The 25370-nt window shown below is 41.7% G+C and overlaps 3 protein-coding genes across 4 annotated transcripts in view; 1 reads left to right on the forward strand and 2 right to left on the reverse strand.

Moving 5' to 3' along the window:
* tg (thyroglobulin) overlaps positions 1 to 570 on the reverse strand; it is a 36371-nt gene extending 35801 nt beyond the window's left edge. For both annotated transcript variants that reach the window (XM_026371531.1, XM_026371530.1), the window contains exon 1: positions 324 to 570. The gene's annotated coding sequence lies outside the window, so the exon portion shown is untranslated. The remainder of the gene's footprint in view (positions 1 to 323) is intronic.
* A 1018-nt stretch (positions 571 to 1588) lies between these two features.
* Positions 1589 to 21854, reverse strand: cmtm6 (CKLF-like MARVEL transmembrane domain containing 6). The gene is made up of 5 exons (XM_026371585.1): positions 21761 to 21854; positions 19578 to 19698; positions 13210 to 13386; positions 4924 to 5022; positions 1589 to 4565 (listed from the first exon to the last, which is right to left on the reverse strand). Exons 2-5 carry the CDS (start codon positions 19689 to 19691, stop codon positions 4395 to 4397), a joined length of 561 nt encoding a protein of 186 aa, XP_026227370.1. The 5' UTR covers positions 19692 to 19698; positions 21761 to 21854; the 3' UTR covers positions 1589 to 4394.
* A 2149-nt stretch (positions 21855 to 24003) lies between these two features.
* The window catches only part of cpne4a (copine IVa), a 39124-nt gene continuing 37757 nt past the window's right edge, over positions 24004 to 25370 (forward strand). Inside the window, exon 1 of the mRNA XM_026371552.1 lies at positions 24004 to 24140. The gene's annotated coding sequence lies outside the window, so the exon portion shown is untranslated. The remainder of the gene's footprint in view (positions 24141 to 25370) is intronic.

Raw genomic sequence — 25370 nt, forward strand, 5'->3', positions numbered from 1 at the left:
AGGAGCTTCTGACCCTGAGAACCTTTAATTCATAGAAAACACTAAAGAACAGAGACACTGCTGAAGTATTCTTATAAATAATAGAAAGGGTTTAACAGTATTTTTACCACAGTTATGTCTTTAACCAGGACGTAAGAGGCGACATTAATGGAAATGCTGCAGACCCGGTCCCTCGTTACTGTCAGTCAGAAGCTAACTTCTTCTAGCTAACCTTACTTTAACCTCGCGCTCTTCAACCCCAGTCAAACTCAGTCTGGGAGAACTTTAATCCCTTTAATCCCTTTAATAATCCAGCAGACACACAGAGGATGAGTTTTACTCACGTTATTTAAAGTCCGTTCTTGGCTCCTGACTTCCCGCCGAACGTGTCGCTTTTCCGCCATTTTGTTTGTTTTACACGTCCCGCCATCGCCGCTCGTTAGCTAACTAGCCGACTGTAGCTAACATCAGTACTGGGGTAATGTAAGGTAAAAGGATTTAAACCCGCTGTTTGTTTGGTTTAAATGAAACGTTCTAGAGCTGGTTCGGTTTAAGGCGTCCAGTTATAGAACTGACCTGGATCCTCACCTCCACCTGAATCACCTCCACCTGAATCACCTCCACCTGCTTCTCCGGTGTTGCTGGACGGTCCGGGTGCAGTACCTCCTTTGACCACACGTACTGACAATTACCAGGCCTCACAACCCGGGGGGGCGCTGTTTCACTCATTCAAAGAAATAATCGCTACTGCACTGTACAGTACAGTACTGTAGTAGTAGGAAGTAGTACTACTGTACAGTACTGTACAGTCCTCTAGTACTACTTCATACTACTGTACAGTACTGTACAGTCCTCTAGTACTACTTCCTACTACTACAGTACTGGACAGTCCTCTAGTACTACTTCCTACTACTGCAGTACTGGACAGTCCTCTAGTACTACTTCCTACTACTGCAGTACTGGACAGTCCTCTAGTACTACTTCCTACTACTGCAGTACTGGACAGTCCTCTAGTACTACTTCCTACTACTGCAGTACTGGACAGTCCTCTAGTATTACTTCTTACTACTGCAGTACTGGACAGTCCTCTAGTACTACTTCCTACTACTGCAGTACTGGACAGTCCTCTAGTATTACTTCCTACTACAGCAGTACTGGACAGTCCTCTAGTACTACTTCCTACTACTGCAGTACTGGACAGTCCTCTAGTATTACTTCCTACTACTGCAGTACTGGACAGTCCTCTAGTACTACTTCCTACTACTACAGTACTGGACAGTCCTCTAGTACTACTTCCTACTACTGCAGTACTGGACAGTACTAGTAGTACTAGTACTAGTTGTAGTTTAACTGAATGGAGCGAACTGTAACAGGCTGATGTTTCATGGAGCAGCTGTCGAAACATAAAGAGCTCGAATCTGCTGCAGTTTTTAGAGTAAATGAAATCAAAGATTTATGAAACAAACAAACGTCAATTACAAGCTGAAATATCCAACTAAATCTCAGCGTCAGTGGAAAAAAACCTGCTGAACTTCATGATTAAAATGACTTTTCTGTCTGGAACTACAACATAATCATTAAATGTGTCATTAGTAAGAACAGAAGAAAGTTTTCTTGAAAATGTGTTTATTATACAACAGAAGATTGTATAGATATGAAATCTTATTTTAGTTCAGACACAGAACAGTATCATGAATTACACAGTAAAAAGGTTTTTTACCTTAAGAATAAGAACATGAATCAATGTTGATATAAAAAAAACTGGATGACATTTAGATTTTTTTCCCCAGTCATTTCATGATTCCTACAAAAATACAAAAAATTGTTAGTTTAGTTTTTACTTTGAAAATTTGGATTTTTTTCACCTGAATCTGCGAGAATCTGGAAAAACTGAAGAAAAAGAGGAAAATATGTGAGGACACACACAAAGGAGTAAATACAGGGATTAAAATATGTGAAACATTTGGAGAAATGACGAACTAATGGATTTTTCTTTCATTTTGTTTTTTTGTTTTTTTACTTGCAGTCCACTTTATTTTCTGGGCATTAAAGATGAAAGAAGAACAAAAGTCATCTCCAGAGCTGGTAGGATGCAAAAGATCAAAATGGCCTTTAGAGTGGATTAAGGTGATGACAAAGTATAATGACAGAGACATCTTTAAAATACATTGGATACTAATAAAAACAAGTGAGATGGGCCATAATACCAGCTCTAACTATTTTCACACGAAGGATTAACTTGCATAGGTGGCTAGTAGTTACCCAAATATTAAAGGAATATTTCTCCCAAATGTGGTTTTGTGTTCATTATAACGTCCTGTTACTCAGCAGCAGAAAGTAAATCAGCTTTGATGCTTGATCTGATTCAGAAGTAATCACTTGATCTTATTAATGAAGTAAATAGTAATCACTTGATCTTATTAATGGCCGAGTAATATGAGGGGAAAAAATATAATCAACATAATACACAGATCACTAAAATCAGGACAAGATAGCAAACAGCTTTCCCTCACATGATAATTCACTGTCAGATTATTTGACACAACAATATTTATTTAGAAATCATGAAATTTATAAACTACAGATTGATTCAGACCAGTGTTCAAATCACTGGAACAGACTTTGGTGTTTTTTAATTATTAAAAAAAAAAAAAACAGCTTCAATTCTGTCTCCTAACAAATATAAAAGTTTAAACCTAGAAAAGAACATGACAAGACGCCGCAGCACAGCCCGTTACCCACAGGAAGACTTGTGTGTTTTAAGTGGATTTTTCCTTTAAAGTGAAGCATTATGAAGTGATTGGTCCACAGAGAGGTCAGAGGTCAGAGATCAGAGCGACAGATTGAGACGCCACAGCTACAGGGCATCTGTGACAGGACATGGTGGTTTTGGTGAAGGCTTACAGCCGAACTGTTGGCACAGATTAGTACGACAGGGATCAGCAACTTTCCAAAAGGTGGCATCTGGTGGCAACTAGACATGGGTTGAAAAGTCTTCATCAGTTCTAGTGCCACATATCAAGTCCTCAGCAGTGGATCTGCATCTGAAGGACTAGAGACACTCTCCTTAAGGCAGGGACACTCCTACAGACTCAAACCTACAAAGACGGGACCGTTTCCACCAACAGATCCGTCTTCGACGGTCTGGAAGGAGCAAACACCCGACGACTGAGGACGACTCAGCAACACGTTAAACATCTGGTCAGTAACAAGAACCATAACAAACGCGGATAATCGACCGTGACTGTAGAGCAGCAGAGGGAACTGGAGGCGGAGCGAACTGATGAAGACCTTGCAGCCTCATCCAGTCCTGGTGGTCGTGTGGCCCAGACAACGATTTTCAGACGAGATGTCCTCATGTCCATCAGGTCCATCAGGTCCAGGTTTCACCGAGCAGAACTCAGTAAGTTCTTACAAGTTAAATCCCACTCAGCAAAAAAGCTGCTCTGCTTCACCATAACCTGCTTTAACAGTCTAAATCATCCTATGGGTCCCCTATGGGGGAGCTATGGGTGCATGGATATTTGAAAATAGACACCAACACTTGAATTATTGTTACAGTCAATTATTATTATTAATAAATCACATCATTATCTATGAGAATTCTACTGAGCAGCAGCCTGAAGGCTCCATCTGCTGGAAACCATCAGTCCACACCTTCAATTAAAGACATTATGTGGGATATAACACTCCTTATTTTACACTGCGCTGACAACAAACTGACCAAACTTCACTATTATTCAAATCATTTGTTGTTGCTCCTGTTTACATTAATTATTCCGATTTTTAGAACTCAAATCTTCTGGGACCCAGATCAGTATTATCAGTATTAAAGGTGATTTCCTTTCTATTTAAAACATGTTTTGGGGTCTGAGGAGGGGAAAGTGTTAAATTTGCACAGTAAGTTCTTCATAATTACTGCTTAAATCACCAGTTCCCCTGATTTCATAATAATTAAAGGAAATTATTTTGTCGTGGAGAGTTGGTCGTTCAAATTTTCTGTCATTTTGGGAATTTAATTAATAAACAGAACTTGATCATCAGTAAAACAAGTTCATGATGACAAAAAATAAAATAAAAAGGGAATAAAAACAAATCCATGTTTGGAATGTTTAAAAAGAAACTTTACAGCAGATTATTTAGTGGTTTGATGTGTTAGTGTCTCTGTTCTTCCTTAAAAAAATATAAATTTAAGGCTTTAAAAACAGGAGAAACTTAAAACTCCTGCTGGTTTTAAACGTCACACACTGACAGAGCTCAGACTGCACTCAGCTGTGACCAACAGAGAGTAAAAACGGGTTTAAAATTTTTTTTAAAAAACTGGCGTCAGGTCAGTCAGGTTAAAGGAATAGTGCATTAAAAAATCTCTGACCTCTAAGTGGAGTCAACATGTGCACATGTATGAACGCAGAAACTTATTCTGGTGGGTTTGTCTCTTTGTTGAGTTTCTCTGCCTCAGCTGGGGAAGAAGCCGGGCTGCCATTACTGGTCCCCGGTTTCCCGTCTTTCTTCCAAGGAAACCCGTAGGCCTTAATAAATAAGACAATGTCAACGAGAAACAGTAGTGATGCCAGGAAACCGAATGCCTGGAAGAGGAGAGAAAGAACAGATCTGAGAAAACATTTTATTTTAATCAATCGAAACAAGGAAACCAGTAGAAAAGAAAGAAAATACAAGAAGGAGGAAGTAAGGAAGAAGTTAAGATAATGAACAAAGGAGATGGGTAAGGAAAAATATGAAGGCAAGAAAAAGGAGGAGGTAGGAAAGGGAAATGAAGCCATAAACAAGAAAAGGAGAAGGTAATGAAGGAAAGGAGGTAGGTGAGGAGAGGCTAAAAGACCAAAAAGCAGCTAAGAAGAAGGAAGGAAATAGGGCGAGAATGGGAAGGAAGTGAGGGAGGAGGCAGAACAGGACATCAGATTGTATGTGTTAAGGTTTTTGTACCACAGCTGCTCTCTCCACAGTTGAGTCGCTGTTGCTTGAAGAAAAAGTGATGGAGGCAATGAGGAACAGGATGAAGATCCCAGCAGTGTAAACAAAGTCCTGTGGAACAGAAGAAGAAGAAAGCTGATTTCAGTTTCTAATGATGGCAGCACAGCTGGAGCCGGTTGGTTTAGTTAGTTTAAATTATGTATTGTGGGAAACTAATTTGTCGATGACCTGAGAGTTTGTTCAGTCACAGCAACAACACAAATTAGAAACTCGTTACGAAGTCTCTGAGTAGCAAGTCCAGCAGTAGATTTTACTTCCTGGACGGGCTCTGCAGTTCAGCTGTGCAGCTTCTCAACAGAAAAACTAAGCTTGTGCCTGTCGTAGTTTGTCAGCACTCACTCACACCACAGCCACAGAATTAGAGTTTCCAAATTAAATAAATATAAAAACATGTTGGTGGTGGAAAGAAGCTGCAGGAGAAGACACAGTCATCAGTGGATTAATGATTTAAACACAATATAATGTGTCTAATCAAAGCATAACGTCACATTAGCAGAAACATCCTGGGAAATATGCATCCAGCTGTCAGTTTGTTATGTACAGTACAGACCAAAAGTTTGGACACACCTTCTCATTCAAAGAGTTTCCTTTATTTTCATGACTATGAAAATTGTAGATTCACACTGAAGGCATCAAAACTATGAATTAACACATGTGGAATTGTATACATAACAAAAAAGTGTGAAACAACTGAAAATATGTCATATTCTAGGTTCTTCAAAGTAGCCACCTTTTGCTCTGATTACTGCTTTGCACACTCTTGGCATTCTCTTGATCAGCTTCAAGAGGTAGTCACCTGAAATGGTCTTCCAACATTCTTGAAGGAGTTCCCAGAGATGCTTAGCACTTGTTGGCCCTTTTGCCTTCACTCTGCGGTCCAGCTCATCCCAAACCATCTCGATTGGGTTCAGGTCCGGTGACTGTGGAGGCCAGGTCATCTGGCGCAGCACCCCATCACTCTCCTTCTTGGTCAAATAGCCCTTACACAGCCTGGAGGTGTGTTTGGGGTCATTGTCCTGTTGAAAATTAAATGATGGTCCAACGCAAACCGGATGGAATAGCATGCCGCTGCAAGATGCTGTGGTAGCCATGCTGGTTCAGTATGCCTTCAACTTTGAATAAATCCCCAACAGTGTCACCAGCAAAGCACCCCCACACCATCACACCTCCTCCTCCATGCTTCACGGTGGGAACCAGGCAGAGTCCATCCGTTCACCTTTTCTGCGTCGCACAAAGACACGGTGGTTGGAACCAAAGATCTCAAATTTGGACTTATCAGACCAAAGCACAAATTTCCACTGGTCTAATGTCCATTCCTTGTGTTCTTTAGCCCAAACAAGTCTCTTCTGCTTGTTGCCTGTCCTTAGCAGTGGTTTCCTAGCAGATATTCTACCGTGAAGGCCCGATTCACAAAGTCTCCTCTTAACAGTTGTTCTAGAGATGTGTCTGCTGCTAGAACTCTGTGTGGCACTGACCTGGTCTCTAATCTGAGCTGCTGTTAACCTGCGATTTCTGAGGCTGGTGACTCGGATGAACTTATCCTCCGCAGCAGAGGTGACTCTTGGTCTTCCTTTCCTGGGGCGGTCCGCATGTGAGCCAGTTTCTTTGTAGTGCTTGATGGTTTTTTGACTGCACTTGGGGACACTTTAAAAGTTTTCCCAATTTTTCGGACTGACTGACCTTCATTTCTTAAAGTAATGATGGCCACTCGTTTTTCTTTACTTAGCTGCTTTTTTCCTGTCATAGTACAAATTCTAACAGTCTATTCAGTAGGACTATCAGCTGTGTATCCACCTGACTTCTGCACAACACAACTGATGGTCCCAACCCCATTTATAAGGCAAGAAATCCCACTTATTAAACCTTACAGGGCACACCTGTGAAGTGAAAACCATTTCAGGTGACTACCTCTTGATACAATTCCACATGTGTTAATTCATAGTTTTGATGCCTTCACTGTGAATCTACAATTTTCATAGTCATGAAAATAAAGAAATCTCTTTGAATGAGAAGGTGTGTCCAAACTTTTGGTCTGTACTGTACATCAATCTAAAGAAAGTATAAGGACTATAATAAAGCCTCCTTCATGAAGGTTCTAAAGTTATAGCCTCCAAAATGAGTGTTAAGTTGACCCAATAGTAGAAGTTCAGCTGATTAATTAGATCAACACATTAATTAGATCAACACATTAATTAGATCAACACATTAATTAGATCAACACATTAATTAGATCAACAGATTAATTAGATCAACAGATGAATTAGATCAACTGATTCATTAGATCAACAGGAAACTGACGCAGGTTTTGTTTTCGTGGTGTTGCTCTTGTCCAGCAGGTGGCAGCAACGCGTCGTTACGACGATTAACGCTAACGATGAAGAAGCTGTTGCTTTGCTAACGTACCGCTTTCACTGTGCACACATGTAAAACATCTGATTATTTCACGGTCGTAGCCGTAAACCTGCTGTTACTACTCCTACATTTTGCAGCTGATATGTTGTTAATGTCATCTTACTGAATTCGGCAGTGTAAACATGTGTTCCTGGATGTAAAGGCTACGATGAGGCCAAATCGATGGGAGTTATTTTTCATGGATTACCAACCAGGGACCTGCAGCGCTGCAGAACATGGCTGAAAGCTATTAAAAACCCAGGTTGGACGAAAACACTCCCGGTTCTAAATACAGCGGTGTCAGGGTGTGCAGTCTACACTTCAAACCCGAGGACTACGAAGAGGATTTTCGAGCCAAAATACTGAACATTACGCCCAAGCCGACGCTAAAGAGCGGCGCGGTGCCGTCAGTGTTCCCTGGGAGAAAGCACGGTGACCCCGGCGGAGCGGAGGCTTCTCCCCCCGCTCCCAAAAGAACCAGAACTCAGGTAAATGTTCGTTTAAGCAGGTGCTTCTCACAGTTTTAGACAGTTTTGTTTTACGGTACTACCACAAACAACACACTTAAACATTTTACACTCACTGGGGCTGACGGATCTCACCTGCACCACAGGTGTGCACACCTTTGTACACCTGTCTACACCTTTGTACACCTGTCTACACCTTTGTACACCTGTCTACACCTTTGTACACCTGTCTACACCTGTCTACACCTTTGTACACCTTTGTACACCTTTGTACACCTTTGTACACCTGTCTACTACATTTGGGGAAACGCACAAAACACGACGCTGACTACGGACAGAAACATCTAATATTAATAATAATGACAAACCTTCTACACTGAAGTAAGAGTCAATATAAACCTGTGGTTACAGACTGCCTGCGACCCTCAGGGTTTCAGCCACGGATGCTTTGTCCATACGATCCCCTTTTCACTACTAACTGAAGTCTTGCCCTGTGGTCATCTGTCTCTCATTTTGTTTTCAGGCGACCCGTGGAGCTGAAGGCCGCTCCTCACAGTCACTTCCAGCAGCCGGATCAGACGAAAGCTTCTGCATCGTGGTGTCAGTCGACCCTCTGGATGACAGCAGCTTCCACTCAGAGCCGGTGTTCAGCTCCATAACAACATCTGTCGAGTCTGATGAAGACACGGACAACGACTGCACGATCGTTCACAACAGCAGCCTGATGGAGTTATTCCAGATGTGTCAGACGTGTGGGCAGCCCATAGAGGAGAGGGAGGTTTCCCAGCCAGGAGCACAGATGAGGGTGAAGTGGAGCAGTCGCGGCAGCCATTCTGGTACGTGGAAGTCGTCCCCTCACCTAAGAGACGTGCCTCCATAAAATCCACCTGCTCACTGGACAAATCTTTACAGCTGGTGAGGGACGAGCCTCTACAGAAACCGGAGGACACTTCGAACCACATGTCAGCAGTTGGAGCAGATGCTATGACACTTTCCTGTCAGACTGGAGAAAAGAAAAGTGTCCAACCTGCTGCAGGTCAGTGGTTTGTTTCTGTGAGTTGATGATGTGGTTAAACTGTCACATGTGGTGCTTCTGTCTATAAATACATCAACTCTCTCACTAAGGACTGATTTAATATTCTCACTGGGCGACATGTAAATGAGACAGTCTGCAAATACTCATCAGTTTTCATGTTGCATCAAATTACCAGATTTAGGTGCTGAACTGAAAACGTCTTTGATTATGTTGGTCCCTCCTTTTACCACCTGGAGATCCTCATCTCCTACCTTCACCTCAGGGATCTGCTCCCCTCACTTCCCCTCTCTGTTCTGTGATCCCCACTAACCTAAGTTCTCTCTCCTCTAGCTGTATTGTCCACTCTGTACCACCTCAGGACAACACACCTGTCACAGGTTATCATCAAGGGGGGAGCAGGTGTTACTCCTCATCAGTGAGGCATTTCACCAGCTCCCTCAAAGGTTCAATCAGTGTCAATATTATTCCAGTTATCATCAATGGCAGACAGCAAACAGGTCACAGAGCAGCACAAAGAAACTATTCTAATCTTGTTAGGCCTCTGACCAACCCCAGCACTAATATTAGTTCTCCTACTACAAGACTTGGTCTTCTAAATGTTAGATCCCTCTCTCTTAAACGACTTTATCCTCTCTCAGAATTTAGACTTCTTTTTCTTAAATGAAACCTGGCTGAGGATAGGTGAATCTATCCAGTTGCAGGAGCTCTGTCCCCCTAATTTCATTTATTTCACCTCCCCTAGATTAAGTGGTCGGGGTGGTGGTGTTGCTGTGGTCTTTAAAAATCAATTCAAATGCTCAATGCTATCACTTAAACAGGTTCACTGCTTTGAAGCTCTGTCATTTCTTATCCACTGCTCTGTTCCTGTATGTTGTACTGTCATCTACCGCCCACCAAAAGCTAATGGTAACTTTTTGTCAGAATTTTCCCAGTATGTTGCTGACATTGTTGTGAGGTATGATAAGGTCATTATCGCTGGAGACTTTAACCTTCATATTGACAATAATACTAATACTCTAGCAAATTATTTTATCAGTCTTACTGAATCTTTCAACCTGGTTCAACATGTCAAAGGTCCGACCCATAATCAGGGCCACACCCTTGACTTGATATTCACTTTAGGTTTGACTCTAAATTCTATTGAGTTAAAGGACTCCATCTCTGATCATAAATGTGTCCTATTTGATACTTGTCTTCATCCAATCACTGTACCTCAGAAATCCACAGTTAAACGCCATCTATTTAACAGCCAGTCAGCAGCTAAATTCACTAGCACCTTCTCTGTGTTGAAGCAGGGTATTTCATGCACATCACATGTTGATGATGTCGTCCGCCTTTTCAACAATAATTGTGCCTCTGCGCTAGAGGCTGCTGCTCCCTTAAAAACTGCAAATGTGTCTCGTAAAGACACCAACAAACAGCCTTGGATAGATGTCAGCATTCGTAGTTGTAAAGCTGAGTGTAGGAAAGCTGAGCGGAGATGGAAGAAAACCGGACTTCAAGTGCATTATGAAGCTATGAAAGAAGCATTACTCCACTACAATACGATGGTAAAGAACGCCAGATCTAAATACTTCTCAGACCTGATCACTGCTCACTGCCATAATCCTAAATTTTTATTTCAGACTGTTGACAAGTTAGTAAACCCAACCCCTCCTAGCATCCCAGCTGAAAGTGATGCAGATTGTGAGAAGTTCTTAAGCTATTTTAATGATAAAATAGAATCAATCAGAGCTTCTGTCATCCCCAACTCCTCACCAGTCATAGTTTCACACCCTTTTAGAGAATGCACTTTAAGCCAGTTTCCTCCCATGACCTTATTTGAGCTACTACAAACTGTCTCTAAAATGAAACCATCTTCCAGCCCAGTTGATGTCATCCCAACTAAGTTCTTAATCTCGATCATTGATTCGCTTGCTCCCTCTCTCCTGAATATTTTCAATACTTCTCTGTCCACTGGGATTGTGCCAGATTATTTTAAAATTGCATCTGTGCAACCTCTTTTGAAAAAACCTGGTCTAGATCCCTCATCCCCCGAAAACTACAGACCAATCTCCAAACTACCCTTCATATCAAAGATTTTAGAAAAGTACGTGTCTAAACACTTATTTCTAGCCGTAGACAACTATAACATCTTTGACGAATTACAATCTGGTTTTTGCAAACACCACTGCACAGAGACCGCCCTACTGAAGGTAACTAATGACACTCTGTTGGCTTCTGATGCTGGTTTGTGCTCTATTCTTGTCCTCCTTGATCTTAGTGCTGCTTTTGATACAGTAGACCACCAAATTTTGTTAGACCGGCTAAAGCACTGGGCTGGAATAGAAGGCACTGCACTGGACTGGTTCTCCTCATACCTGTCCAACAGATCGTTTTGTGTTACAGTTAATAACTACAAGTCGTCTTTTTCTCCTGTAAAGTACGGAGTCCCACAAGGTTCAGTGCTGGGGCCAATCTTGTTCTCTTTGTATATGCTCCCTTTGGGACATATTATTCGCAAACATGGTGTTTCTTTTCATTGCTATGCTGATGACACTCAGCTGTACTGTCCCTTTAAGATATCAGACCACGGGGGACTGAGTTCCTTACATGAGTGTATAAATGAGATAAAAAACTGGATGGCTCAAAATTTCCTGCAGCTGAATTCTGACAAAACAGAAATAGTTGTCATCAGTCCACAACGTGTAGCCAAACACATTCTGCCCTGCACAGATTCTCTCTTAGCTAATTCTAAGCCCACTGCAAAAAGTCTTGGTGTTTGGTTTGATAGTAAACTTAACTTCGAGCATCATGTCACAAAGCTTGTCCAGGCATGTTTTTATCATCTTAGAAATATCTCCAAAATACGTTCAATTCTTTCTTTTCATGACACTGAAGTAATCTTACACGCATTTATTTCCTCACGCCTTGACTATTGCAACAGTCTGTTCACCTGTCTCAGCCAGAAATCTATTTATCGGCTCCAGATTGTTCAGAATTCAGCTGCAAGACTCTTAACTAGAAAAAGAAAATACGATCACATCACTCCTGTATTAGCTTCCTTACACTGGCTGCCAGTATGTTTTAGGATTGATTTTAAGATTTTATTAATAACTTTTAAAGCTCTGCATGGCCTTTCCCCCAGCTATTTATCCCAGCTTTTAAAGCCTTATGAGCCTGCACGTAGCCTGAGATCCTCTGGTAGAAATCTTCTGTATGTCCCCGATGTCAGAATGACTACTAGAGGTGACAGAGCCTTTTCAGTTAGAGCCCCTAAACTCTGGAACAGCTTACCCGAGCATATAAGATCAGCTGACTCAGTAACATCTTTTAAAACTCTCCTTAAAACATACCTCTACCGGCGAGCCTTTTGCGATCTTCTGTAAGCTAAAACAAATCTGTCCTTGGGAAGACTCTCCATTAGATTACAATGTCTTTACGTTGGAACTGGTCTCCCCAAGGACCGATGTGGTAGTTGTTTGTATTATTGTTTTGTTTGTATAGCTGTTTCCTGCTCCCCAACCGGTCGAGGCAGATGGCCGTTTAACTTGAGCCTGGTTCTGCTGGAGGTTTCTTCCCCTAGGGGGAGTTTTTCCTCTCCACTGTTTGCCTAGTGCTTGCTCAAGTTGATCTTGTTGGGCTACATGTGTTTCTTGTCTGTCTTGTGAAGCACTTTGTAACATATGTTTAGAAAAGTGCTCTATAAATAAATTTATTATTATTATTATTATTATTATTATTATTATTATGTTTGTTGGATTTTTTAAAGGTTTAAAGTTAAAGGTGAACTTGGGCAAAAGATCCAAGACGTGTGTGAATAAACGTGACAGTGAGGATCACACCACAGTGTTTAAACAGGAACGGGTGTGTTTGGTGTTTGCACAAAGACCCGAACATGAAATACAACGTGCCAACAGACTGCAGTGAGACCAGTACCGTCAGCACATCAAGACTGAATGTAAATGTCTGGTTCTGTGTCCTGACTCAATATGACTACGAATGTTTTCTGGAACTATACAAACAGTCAGTGTTACACAGTGGGGCATCTTCCGGCACAAATAATTTTTGTCTGCGCACAGAGACACTTTAACCAGCAGGTTCCTCATAGCATTAATCTTGTTTGGTGAAGCTGAAACCAGAACCGGTAGAGCCCGACTGTGAAGGGGAGCAGCTGCCACAACTTCCTCATCTTGTGCAATGTCTGACTCGACTCATCTTTACCTCGTGTCTTTGTGCATACTGCAGTACCTCAGTTTCTCATTTCCACAGTGGATTTTTCAGTAATTAAGGTGATTGCTGTATCACCCAGAGACGGTGTTCAGTTTAGAAATGAGGAACCAACACAACGGGATCTGTTCTTACCAGACTGGACCAGCAGTTGATGCCGACTTTGGTGTGCAGTACTGTGGAGAGGAGGATGAGGAGCAGCAGGGTGAAGAGGAAGGCCGTACAGCTCATAAACTCGAAGAAGTAGAGAGCTCCGCAGCTGACGCAGCTGTTGACGACCTCCTCCAGGACGAAGGCCACGAAAGACAGAAGCTGACAGGGAGACGGAGAGAGACGTCAGGAATGTGGGACAAGTGCACAGTTTAAACCCCCATGATGCTTTGTGTGCTCCAGGAGGGAGAAGCTGTTACAGATCGGTCAATACAAACAAACAGCGTCATTCTAATTGACTGAATCCAGACTAATGAGTCCATAGGGTTTATCACACCTGCTCATTATAGTCACAGGTAAAGGAAAGCAGAGGAAGGCATCTCAAAGTGTCTGAGCTACAACAGTCCTACACAATGAATAGAACCAGGTCCTATTCTTAATTTTATTCAAATAACCGATTATGAAAAAGGTTGATTTCAGCTTTTACACAGTGGTACTTTAAACTGAGTTAAGTGAGAAAAGATTAGAACTGCAGATCCAATGTGTCTCCACACTGTTCAAAATTTAGTGTCAGAAAAAAAAAAAAACAGCAGTTTTGAGTTAATTACATGCAGCAGTGCAGTAAAACAGATTTACAGGCATCTCACAGGTGAAACGATCAAACTGTGAGAGATGTTGAACAGCATCATGTTTTAAATTCTCCAGTGATGAAAGGTTGAGACCGATAAGACAGAGCTGGACCCACTGTGGTGGAATGAAGCGCTCTGTGATTTGTGGCTTTATTCACAATATTTCATAGCAATTATTATTTTATTGGATATGTGCTTTAAAGTGTTTGATGCCACTGACATTTGTCTTCAAGTTACTTTCCTATTTTATTTAGATTGTCTTACTGTTACTTTTTCTGTCTGTAGATTTGTCTCAAATGGTCAAATTATCATCATCATCATCATCATCAGCTTGTCAGTCACCTGTAGAACCTGTAGACGACGCTGAACAAATAAAACTCGACTAATTGAAATATTCTTAATATCGTCACTGAGATTTACTCATAATTCAAATAATGTTCTAATAAAGTCCTTCAGATGACGTCTGTTGTGATTTGGTGCTTTACAAATAAAACTGAATGGAATTCAAAGAAAAGCGACGGTGGGTGAAGAACTGGTTCAACAACTCAGCTCTGTGTGTTGTGATTGTGTTACTGTACTGATCGTGTGTTTGTGTGTGTGTGTTTAGTGTGTGTTTGTGTGGGCGGCGGCTGCTGCTGATTTTCCAAAACTCCCGACACGCCGTGCAGGTCTGAACCACGCTGGGCTGAGTCAGGAGGAAGAGCCCCGCCCTGCTGTACAGAGACTGCAGCACTTGAGGTACTTGTACTCAGCAGTGGAAGAAGTACTGAGATGTTTTAGTTGACTCAACTTAATAAAATTAATAAACAAATAAATAAAACTTTCATAATAAAGGTTCATCTTCAGATGTTAACAGCGAACCCTTGTTTGTGTGTATGTACAGTCAGTTACATTAATAACACACACTCCGTCTACTTGAACTAATAAATTAATCACTGATGTTCACGTTGAAACTGTGTCAATAGGAAAGAAAAGAGGTTAAAACCGGAACGCGGTGCAGGTTTGATCCACAGCTTCAGAAGCTCGGCTGAGGTTTTTGAACAGTTTCGAGTCCAGTCGTTCTTTGGAGCTTTTAAACAGAGACGTGCAGGACAGGAAATGTACAGTAGGTGTCATTTTCTATTTGTGCTGCAGGCTCTGGTCGTGTGGCGAACCACACTCCAGTCTGACGTAGCTGTAACTGTTTCGTCTTCAAACCCTGAAGCCCAGACTAAACTCAAACAGTCTCTCCAGACCCCAGACAGGTTCTGAGCCTTTGTGGACTTTACAGACCACCTTTAGTGAACTGTTACTGCAGGCTGTGGGGGCAGAGGACGGAGGCTGTGGGCTGCAGCTAATGATGTTTTTCCTTCTAAAATAAATTTGATAGATTTGTCATTGTTCTTGTTGTAGTGACTCCGTGTTTAACACATCAAACAGCAGCTCAGCAGAACAGAAGTTATTTTGACCCGATTGTTAAGCAGGTGAAGTCCATATGTGTTGTTCTGGAAGTTTACTACCTTCGCTCGCCTCCACATGTTGATCCAGCAGCTAAACCTCTGCATTGGTCTTATAATGGAAAACTAACACAGACAAACAAAACACAAGAAGCCAGTTGATTTAATCACACAGTAAACTTTCATATACGACGATGAGACTTTTGTCCATATCACACATTTCTTGTCTTATTTTCCTCCTTCATAAAAGATGTATGCTCCAAACTCCTCCACCAGAACAGGAAACTCCATCACAGAGTTCGGTTAACCACCGTCAGTCGTTTTCTACTGTTTTCTTTTAGTAAAGCAGAAGTCCAACCACACAGTTCCACGAGTTTCATCACGGAGGAACCAAAAACACTCACAGGAACTCTTCTCAGGAACTCTTTTCATGTTTCCACCAGCTCTCAGACTAGAAGTGCTGAGAAACCCACAGTATAGTTTGGTTTTCATATTTCACCTGATTTTTCTTAAACCGACTTTCACAGGACAAACTCAGCTTTGAACTGAGAAACTAGCCCAAGAGGAAATGTTGATCTCTTGATCTTATGATTCACATCCACAGTGACCTTTGACTGGTCTGCTACAGCCAGTGACTCAGGACGCCTATGTTCTGTCATGAATAATAACTTATTTACAGACCTAAAGTTTGGAGCTACATTAGCCAGATGGCGACGATGATGTGTGAATACAGGCCCAGATCAGATATTTTCCGAAAAACCAAAAGTGTTGAATCACATTTAAAATCACCTGTCACCTGAAACTACAACGTGATCCACAGTGAACTTTACACCTTCACAGCTGCAGGTGCAGTTTCACAGCATTCACCTGAAAATCCACCACCTGCGTAGGACATGGCCTCACTCTGGGAATCCCCCGTTTGTTTGCTGCACTGAGCTCCAAACTTCCTGTGTGTGCACTTCACAATAAATGCATTTTAACATAAAGACAGTGAAAGGCTTTTATAGTGAAAACCTTCAGGAAGTGCAGACAAAGTCACAGACTGATTTGACCAACAGCCTTAGTGAACAGTTACTGCCGGCTGTGAGGGCAGAGGACGGCGGCTGAGGGCTGCAGCAAATGATGTTTTTCCTTCTTAAATAAATTTCGGATTTCTACATTGATTTTAGAGCGATGCTGAAGTCGTCGTTCTTGTTGTAGTGACTCCGTGTTTAACACATCAAACAGCAGCTCTGCAGACAGATCCAAGTTATTTTGACCCGATTGCTAAGCAGGTAAAGAGAGAACAGTTCTGACCATTGGTCCAATAAACACCAGATCCTACAGTTCCCAAAATGGAACTGGAGAGTAGTATTTATTAACAACAACATAATAAGTGATGATTACCTACTTCCTTCAACATATATGCAGACACAGCCACAGACTAATTTGACCGGCAGCTGACACCACTAATCTAAAAGCAGGAAATCCGCTGAAGGTGAAGTGAAAACTTTGCTCTGTCCTGAGGAATTTGAAGCTTCATGTGCTAAATGTACACAAATGAAATGGAGATTTTTCAAAAGTTACTGTTTAGCACAAAATTCCTTTTTAGTGTTTCACTGCTGCAGCTTGACACAGAAACAAAAAGGGAATTTAGTTCTACGCATCCTGTAACACTGGATTTGTCAGATAAACTGCTGAACATGATGAAGATCGTGGAATCAGAAGCATGTTGGAGATGGAGCTTCATGTCTAGTAGGAACAGAAGGAACCTCTCCTTTGATTATCTTCCTGTGGCTCTGGGAGTCGGATGCATTTAAACATCTGGCTGGACAACATGGATCACATTTCAAACCATTTCTGCCTTCTATGCTCTAAAGCTAATCTTTGAGTTTGAGCTCATTCTAACTTTATTGACGAGGTAAATGTTTCAGCGTGAACTCATGATCGACCTCAGGTATTTCTACACCTGGAAACTCCAACATCTGAATGGCAGCAGGCCGTCTGAGTTGCATGCTCAGGACACATAGCAGTGTTTTGTCCAGCACTCACTACAGCTTGCAGCATGCAGAGGGCAGGGCCGGATGCAGCCCTCAGTTAATAGTTGCGACAGCAGAGGGTCAGCAGCTCTGACATCTGCTAACGACAGCTCTCTGCTCCCAAACTGTCACATTCACAACACTTTCACTTCCCTGTCGACAGTTCCTGCAGAGCTGCTTCAGGAGGAAGGTCCAGTCACACAGGGGTCAGACTGCTGCTGGTGCTTCTCACAGTCAGCGTCAAGTCAGTTTCACTTCAGGGGACGTTACAATGACCAACTTTAATATTCATGTAGTTATTTTATTAATAAAGAACATGAGGCGGTTTCCAGTTGAATCCAAATATGCTCATGTTTTATGAGCCATGTATCTCACAGTTAACCTGCAGGAACTTTGCTGAACCAGAACTTCCCACGACCTGAATGTGTGATCAGTTCTACATTCACTTTTTTCTTTTCTCTTTGGTTTAGCTGCTGTTTATATATAACCATGTGTGTTTTCATACTTGTTCGGCAGCCATGCGTATGTTTTCATCTACCTTTCCTACCCTTAAGTCCCTGTACAGGTTCCTGGTACCGATTTAGCACCACTTCCTAAGAAGTTCTGAATTTTAGCTCCTGGAACTTGCCTTTAAAGCAGGTGTGCCGCAGTGGTAACAAAAGCAGAACCAGAACCAAGGTTCACCAAGTCTGTGCAGTCAAAAAGCTCTAAATGGGCTGACACCTGAACCAACAACACACCTACAACCTGAAAGGTTCACAACGACACGGTTCAACAACTTTAGATTAAACAGATGCTGTGTTTGAACTGTTAGTGATCAGTGAACGGAGGATACAGAACAACCAGAAGGTTGGAACAGAGTTCAGCCAACAATCAGGAGTCAGCTGAACCTTTGTATTCTGTTGGTTTTTGGAGGAAACTGAAGACTGAGAGGAGGCCGAGCTGTGCTCCATCACCAACATTTTATCAGGAGCGTTCAGTGGTGACTGAGGCAGTAATAAAAAGCCGTTTCCCCTCCGATTACTCACTGCACGAGGCCGTTAACAGACCACAAACTCAAAAAATAAAAGTTACTCCACTGATACCCTCTTTCTCACATACATGGGCACAGTTTCAAAACCGTGGAAGTAGTTTGAAGAAATTAAAGAGAGAGCAGAGATATCACAGCACTAACAGTCAAGGATTCAGGATTCAGATCTGATCAGCTGAACCATTCTGACTTTTTCACCTGAGCATCTGATTCAGTCTACATGAGCTCCCAATGTCCATCTAATGCAGATAAAACGGCGTCTGCCTGTAGATTAGTATCAGATAAGTTGGAGACGTCTTTCAGTCAGAACTGCTCAGTTCATTCAACAACTACACATTTAGTTCATTAATTCATTATCTCCGGCTGATGTTGTTCTTTCATTCGTATCATATCAGTAACCGAATCAGGGACAAAACAGCTGGATTAACATGTCACTGTTCAGAGGTTCTCATCCTAACACACAGGGTGGATTTGAATGGTTTCCTTTGTTCATATTTTGACCATGTTGCACCAGGTGAGTAGAAACACACTGGAGGTGGACGTATCCCACACTGTACAGATCTCAAGGATTACCTACGTACTCTGCTCTGTAGCCTGATGTGCACGTCCCAAGACAAGAGACTACATATCACAGTGACGCAGACTTCACAAACTGTGATTGTTGGCTTCGGTCCAGTTGTTCAGTGTTCGTAGAGACCACGTCCTCTGACGTAAAAACAACTGCTGTATAACATGTGTTAGATCCAACTTCAACATGACTGACCTGTTTCAGTTGGTGTTATAATGCACCACAAACTCCACAAACCTGGTCTAACTGCAGAGCACACAACTAGAACTGCTGTCAACAGTACAGACCACCTACATAGATTCAGCTGGTGAGGGCTGGTTAGTGTAGAGGTAAGATCACCGTCATCCATGGGACTAAATGTACGCAGGAGCACAAATTAAACTCTACTCAGTAATGATGTAGTTTCATCATTTCACTAAAAAGTCACTTTTACATGACTTAGTACTACCACACCCCCCAGACCTGCTGCCTCCAGAGCAGGTCTGGGGGGGGGGGGCTCACCACCCAGAATTTAACAGCAGAGATCACACATCAAGATCTTTATCACTATTGATTTATAGCACATTTCTGTCAGGACAGACTTTTACAGAGCAGCAGATGTGCCGCACTGCAGCTAATAAACTAGTTTCATAAGTTGTTGCAGCAGAAAAACTTTAGTATGACTGAACTCACCACTTCAGCAATTTTGATCCCAAAGCGATCTTTGTCCAGATACTCTGATGGCATCGAGAACCAGGAGGTTTTAGGATTTGAAACCGTCGTTGCAGAGTAAACTTCTGTGGCCATGATGGAGCTGAAACACAGAGAGAGTTCAGTCCTATAATGTAAAAATGATCTGATGTCTTTATTTTGAAGGAAGCAGGTCGTCAGACGTTGGTAAAACAATATTAGAGATCAGACTCTTTCACATCATCCACACACAAAACACGTGGTTTCTGCTCTGAAAGAGACAAATTTCATCAGAGTTCGTTTAAACAAACAACAGCAACACAGATTCTAGGTTTACAGCTCAGAGACCAGAGTGGCTGGTTGAATAGAGATGTGTGACCGATTTGGAAATTTTGCTTTTTACTGTGTAATTTGCAAAGTGACGGATTTAAAACGAAACAATACAACAAAGCAAAGTGTCAACTGTCAGCTTTAATTCAGAGGTTAGGGTGAAATATTGGATGAACCGTTTATCCAGAAACTCCCAAATTTAGCAACTCAAGTATTTAGCACTGGTTTGTAAAGTTGTGCAGACAATGACTTCCAGAAGTTTGGAACAGACATCACCATATATACACCAAATAGATACTGGGTTTGTTCCCCCAGTTCTACCTTCAGCAAGTGAAATGCAGCTCAACTGCACTGAGGCCACGTGAGTGACATGCCCACTTCTTCATGTGAAGCTTTGCACTGAACAAACAACTGTGTTCAAGTTTTTAGGGTGAAACGATTCAGGCAAATGCTTCAGAACCCCTTGTAAAGTATTTCATAGTGCAGATGGACAAAGACTCGACGTATATTTCAAAAACAACCAAAGATTCTGCAGTAAACAGGTCAGCCACCTGACCTGAATCCAAATCAGCATGTATTTCACATGCTGGAGGAAGAAAGTCCAAAAATACAAGCAGGAAGTGAAGGCAGCTGCAGTAAAGACCTCATCATCATCATCAGAGAAGAAACTGATGTGGAGTCTATGTCCATGGGTTTCAGAGTACAGACAGAAACCAAGTATTAAAACTGATGATACTTTTGAGCCTTTGAAATTGAAGGTCTTTGAGTAAAATAGTTGTAATTCTTACGTACTTCATCCGATGATTTGGACCAAACCCTTAAATTAAAGCTGTGGACGCTTTAACTAAAAAATAATAATAATAAAAACTATATATGGACCTAATTAACAAAAGTTATCTTCATGTATATGACATGTAAACGTGACCAGCCTAGTGATGACTTCCCGCAACAGTCTGTCTGATGGAAATGATAAATGTCAGTTTATTCAACTTGCTTTCGGTGTCAGGGGAAAGACTGGACTTTGAGCTTGAGGCTCAGTCAAGCAGCAACTTGAATTTGTCACTTGAAGTAGAAAGAAAGTAAACTGTATGCCATCTTACTGCGTTAATCATAGTCCCAGAGTATACTACTGTACGTACAGGCTTTAAAGAATAAACTACTTTATTAGTGCAGCAGTTTAATCAATAGTTGTGACTTTTCAATGTTTGCAGAGTGAAAGTGAAACTAAACACACCGTCCCTGTACCAGCACCAGCAGAGATAAGAAACATGTATGCTGCTAATAAGACTAACTCACAGCTTGTAAATCAACTTTACCACATCAACATAAAACCTCCTTTAGTCATCTAGTGCAATGTAACACTAAAACCACGACTAAACTCCATTCACAAATGAAGTAATTTAGAATTATCTTACCTAAACATAAATACAACGACACTGTAGGGAAGGCCTTGAACTTTAGAGTAAACATGGGTGTCTTCTGGAAGTTTCGGTTTATAATTTACTTACCATGCTGCAGATTATTTGGATGATACATCTTCTTTTATTAAGCTGTTAAACCGCCGTCGCTCGCTGTGTATTTTGACGGAAAATGTTAAAGGGGAACTAACTATTGAAGAGTGGAGCCGTTTTCTAATTATCTTTTACTATATATGAAAACATTTCACCCATGTTTCTTGGATAAAGCGACGTTTTACATTAAAACGTGAATTCGCCGAATTTTACCTGGAGTCTGTTTTGGTTTAATATAACACGTAGGTGTAAACGGCTTCACACCAACTTTTAAAGGTGACGATGTGATAAATGTTCCCTGCTACAAGGACCTTATTTTACAGAATGTTTCAGAAATAAACTCACCGTTTACTTTTCCTCCAGTTGCAGTTAAAACAACTTTAGCTTAGTTTGACCTCACTTCGAGTCCAACTTCCGCATTTAGTCTGAAATAGGCTCCTCCCCCTCCTTCTTCTTCTCTTGTAGTTTTTCTGCCTGTGTTGTTTCCGGCTCATCGGTGCACTACCGCCACCTGCTGGATTAGAGTGTGACACAGACTAGATAGACTGCCAAGAAAAGAAGTCACCACCTGGGTTTAACTAAGCTAATATGTAAGAGCCTCTCGTTGGATAATTACTGGATGAATGATTAGGTTTGGGCTCAAATTGTAAAAGAGTGGTTCAGGGAGCAGGACACATCATTTTCAGAGTCTAGACCTTAACCACAGAGTCCAGACCTTAACCCCACTGAGAATCTATCTATCTATCTATGGACTGTGACTGGGCCACTCCAGAAGGTGCATTTTGTTCTGTTGAATCTATTCTTTTGTTGAATTACTTGCTTTGGATCATTGTCCTGTTGCATCACCCATCCTCTGTGGAGCTTCAGTTGGGGACAGGTGGTCTTACGTTTTCCTGCATAATGCCTTGATAAACTCTGGAATTCATTTTTCCATCAATGACAACAATCCGTCCGGGCCCTGAGGCAGCAAAGCAGCCCCAAACCATGATGCTCCCTCCCTGAGGTTTTGATGTTGGTGTGCTGTGCCTTTTTTTCTCCACACATAGTGTTGTGTGTTTTTTTCCAAACAACTCAGTTTTGGTTTCATCTGTCCACAGAATATTTTGCCAGTAGTGCTGTGGAACATCCAGGTGCTCTTCTGCAAACTTCAAACGTGCTGCAATATTTTTTTTGGACAGCAATGGGCAGGACAGCTTTCAGCAACACATCCAATATCATCACACTGATTGGACTCAAGGTTGGCTCACTCCTGGCTCCAATTAGCTCTTGGAGAAGTCTTTAGGCTAGGGGTTGACATACTTTTTCCACCCTGCACCGTGAATGTTTACATGTTATGTTCAATAAAAACATGAAAACATATAATGTTTGTGTACTATTATTTTAAGCAGACTTTGTTTTTCTGTCGTTGTGAGTTAGATGAAGATCGGAGCACATGTTATGACAAATTAATGCAGAAAACCAGAAAGCCAAAAGGTCACAAGTTTCTGCCACGTCTATCTATCTATATCTATCTATCTATCGTCGATCTATCTACTAAGTGTCTGCTTGTCTACTATCTATCTAGCTATCTATTATCTATCTATCTATCATCTATCTATCTATCTACATCTATCTATCTATCTATCTATCTATCTATCTATCTATTATCTGTCTTCGTCTAGCTATCTATCATGATCATCTATCTATCTATTATCTATCATCTATCTATCTATCCTGTCTGTCATTATCTATTATCTATCTATCGATCTATCTATCTATCTATCACTATCTATCTATCTATCTATCTATCTATTGTCTGTCTTCTATCTCATCTATCTATCTATCTATCTATCTATCTATCTATCTCTATGTCTATCTATCTATCATATCTATCTGTCATCTATCGATCTATAATCGTCTATCTATCTTCTATCTGTGTACATGTTGATGGATCAAGATGAGTGCAAATTAAAATGTAATGAAACGATAATCACATCCTCCTCATGTTTCTCCTTTTCCTTTCGATGGTATAATAATTTAGGCATGAATTGTTTTTTAAAGCAACCAACAAAACCTAAAATACCTGAGATGCAAAATGGCCACAGAGATGAAACACAAAATAACCATGAATAATGGTAAAAGAGAGGAAGTAACTTCATGTCTGACACAGAAAAACTACAGAGACCCAAACTGACCAGAAAGACACAAAGAATCCTGCAGAGTGACCAAAACAACCACAAACCAACTCCAACTAATTCAAAGAAACCTGAGTCTCAACACAGAACTGGGACCATCACTAGTTTTAGAAGAACTTCCAGCTGTTTTATTCTAATTCAGAGAAATGGAAGTGATGTTCAGGCTCCTTCTCTCTTCCACACACTCTCTTTATACCAACTCTCCTCCCTGGGTGGTGCTTGCTGCTCTCGGCCTGCAGGTGGCGCTGCAGTCTGCTCCTCTCTCCTCCTCCTCTCCTCCTCCTCTCCTCCTACTCTCCTCTGTGTGTGTGTGTGTGTGTGTGTGTGTGTGTGCGAGAGTCTTTCCCCACTACAAAACAGTGAGAGGCGGCTGGAGGCTGTAGAGGCTCTCCAGCAGCCAGACGAGGAGGAGGATGGTGGTGAAGATGGTGACTGTGTGTCAGTGTGGAGCTGATCTCAGTTCAGTGCGTCTGAGCTGAAACTGGAAACTTTCTGATGCTTCTTTTTCTTCTTCTTCTTCTTTTTCTTCTTCTTCATGCACCTGTGAGCAGGTAAAAACAGAAACTCTCTCCTTCCTGTTTGTGCTTCACGTGTTCTGATTTTCTCCGAGCTGAGCTGGTATCAGTCTCGTTACGTTTAACTAATCATTCCTGCACCGTCTCTGCTGTGACTCTGCTGATTTCATGGTGCAGCAGCATCTTAATACGTTACTTTTTTACCTTGTCTACTTTCATTTGCTTTTGAAGTCATAGATGAATCTGTAGTCCCAGCAGAGAGCTGTCCATGGCTGCTGCTGTTGGTAAAAACCTCCAGGAGGAAAAGTGCATGATTTATGGGAAGTGTCTCAGTTTCTGATGATTTAAACATGAGTTCTGCATGAAATGTCTCAACAAAAGCCTGGAATCTATTTTTCTATGTATTATTTGGAGTCAGAAGCTGTGAAAAGCACAATTGTTTTAATGTTTTGTGATGGATTCTGTGTTTGAACATCTAAGTGTTTAGTGACGAGCGGTCTGAAGGAGTTGGGTGCTGCTGGAAACTGCACAAAGCAAATGTAGTTTTAATTTAGTTCATCACTTCTAAAATAATCCTGCAGGTTTTCTAAATGATGTAAAGAAAACGAGTTTGTTTGCGTCTCTGCTGACTGTTTGACGTCTGTATGAGTTGATTTATTGAGTTGTGAAGACACACAGCTCTGTTAGTTTAAATTCAATCTGCTGCGTTGGAGCAAATCTGTGTCACTTCATCAATAAAACAGAATCAGAGCAGAAATCTATTTCTGTTTTCCCACTGACCTGACAAACTCAGAGTGGACGGCGTGGCCTCACAGCCCCGTTTCTCTGGGACTTATGTCCATGTGTGTTTTATGTGTCGATGTGGAGGATGGACGAACACGTTCAGCTGGAGCTCTGATGTGCACGTTGGCAGAACCCTCTCATGTCCACAGTGCTGGGGCTCTCTGGACTCCACCTTCGGTGCGGCGTGTGCACTGGTTCCCTGCTGGGACAGAACTGCCTCACGTGATAAGAACAAGCAGCAGAGTCAGAGGAATTAATCCAGGTGTTCAAACAGGATCTTTACCTTTGATTTAAATTTGTCTCCTCCCGTCCTGAGAACCAGCTGAACTCTGGATTCTGTTCAGCTGGTTTAGTTTCGGACGTGTTGAGGAAGGTGGAGGATGAGAATCAGAGTCCAGTGTGAATCTCTTCAGTCTAACTGCTGCTTCTGAGTCCAATCCCGTTCGGATGCTGATGCTCTGAGGTCTGCTGGTCCTAGTTGTA

The sequence above is a fragment of the Anabas testudineus genome, chromosome 16 (assembly GCF_900324465.2).
Source record: "Anabas testudineus chromosome 16, fAnaTes1.2, whole genome shotgun sequence".
NCBI lineage: Eukaryota > Metazoa > Chordata > Actinopteri > Anabantiformes > Anabantidae > Anabas > Anabas testudineus.

What these genes read in the sequence shown, in the direction of transcription:
- cmtm6 (XM_026371585.1), bottom strand. Translation starts at nt 19,691, where the DNA reads ATGGCCACAGAAGTTTACTCTGCAACGACGGTTTCAAATCCTAAAACC. An exon ending in GGATCAAAATTGCTGAAGTG is followed by an intron (nt 13,387 to 19,577) that starts GTGAGTTCAGTC and finishes TCTCCCTGTCAG; the next exon opens with CTTCTGTCTTTCGTGGCCTT. An exon ending in CTGTGGAGAGAGCAGCTGTG is followed by an intron (nt 4,566 to 4,923) that starts GTACAAAAACCT and finishes CTCCTCTTCCAG; the next exon opens with GCATTCGGTTTCCTGGCATC.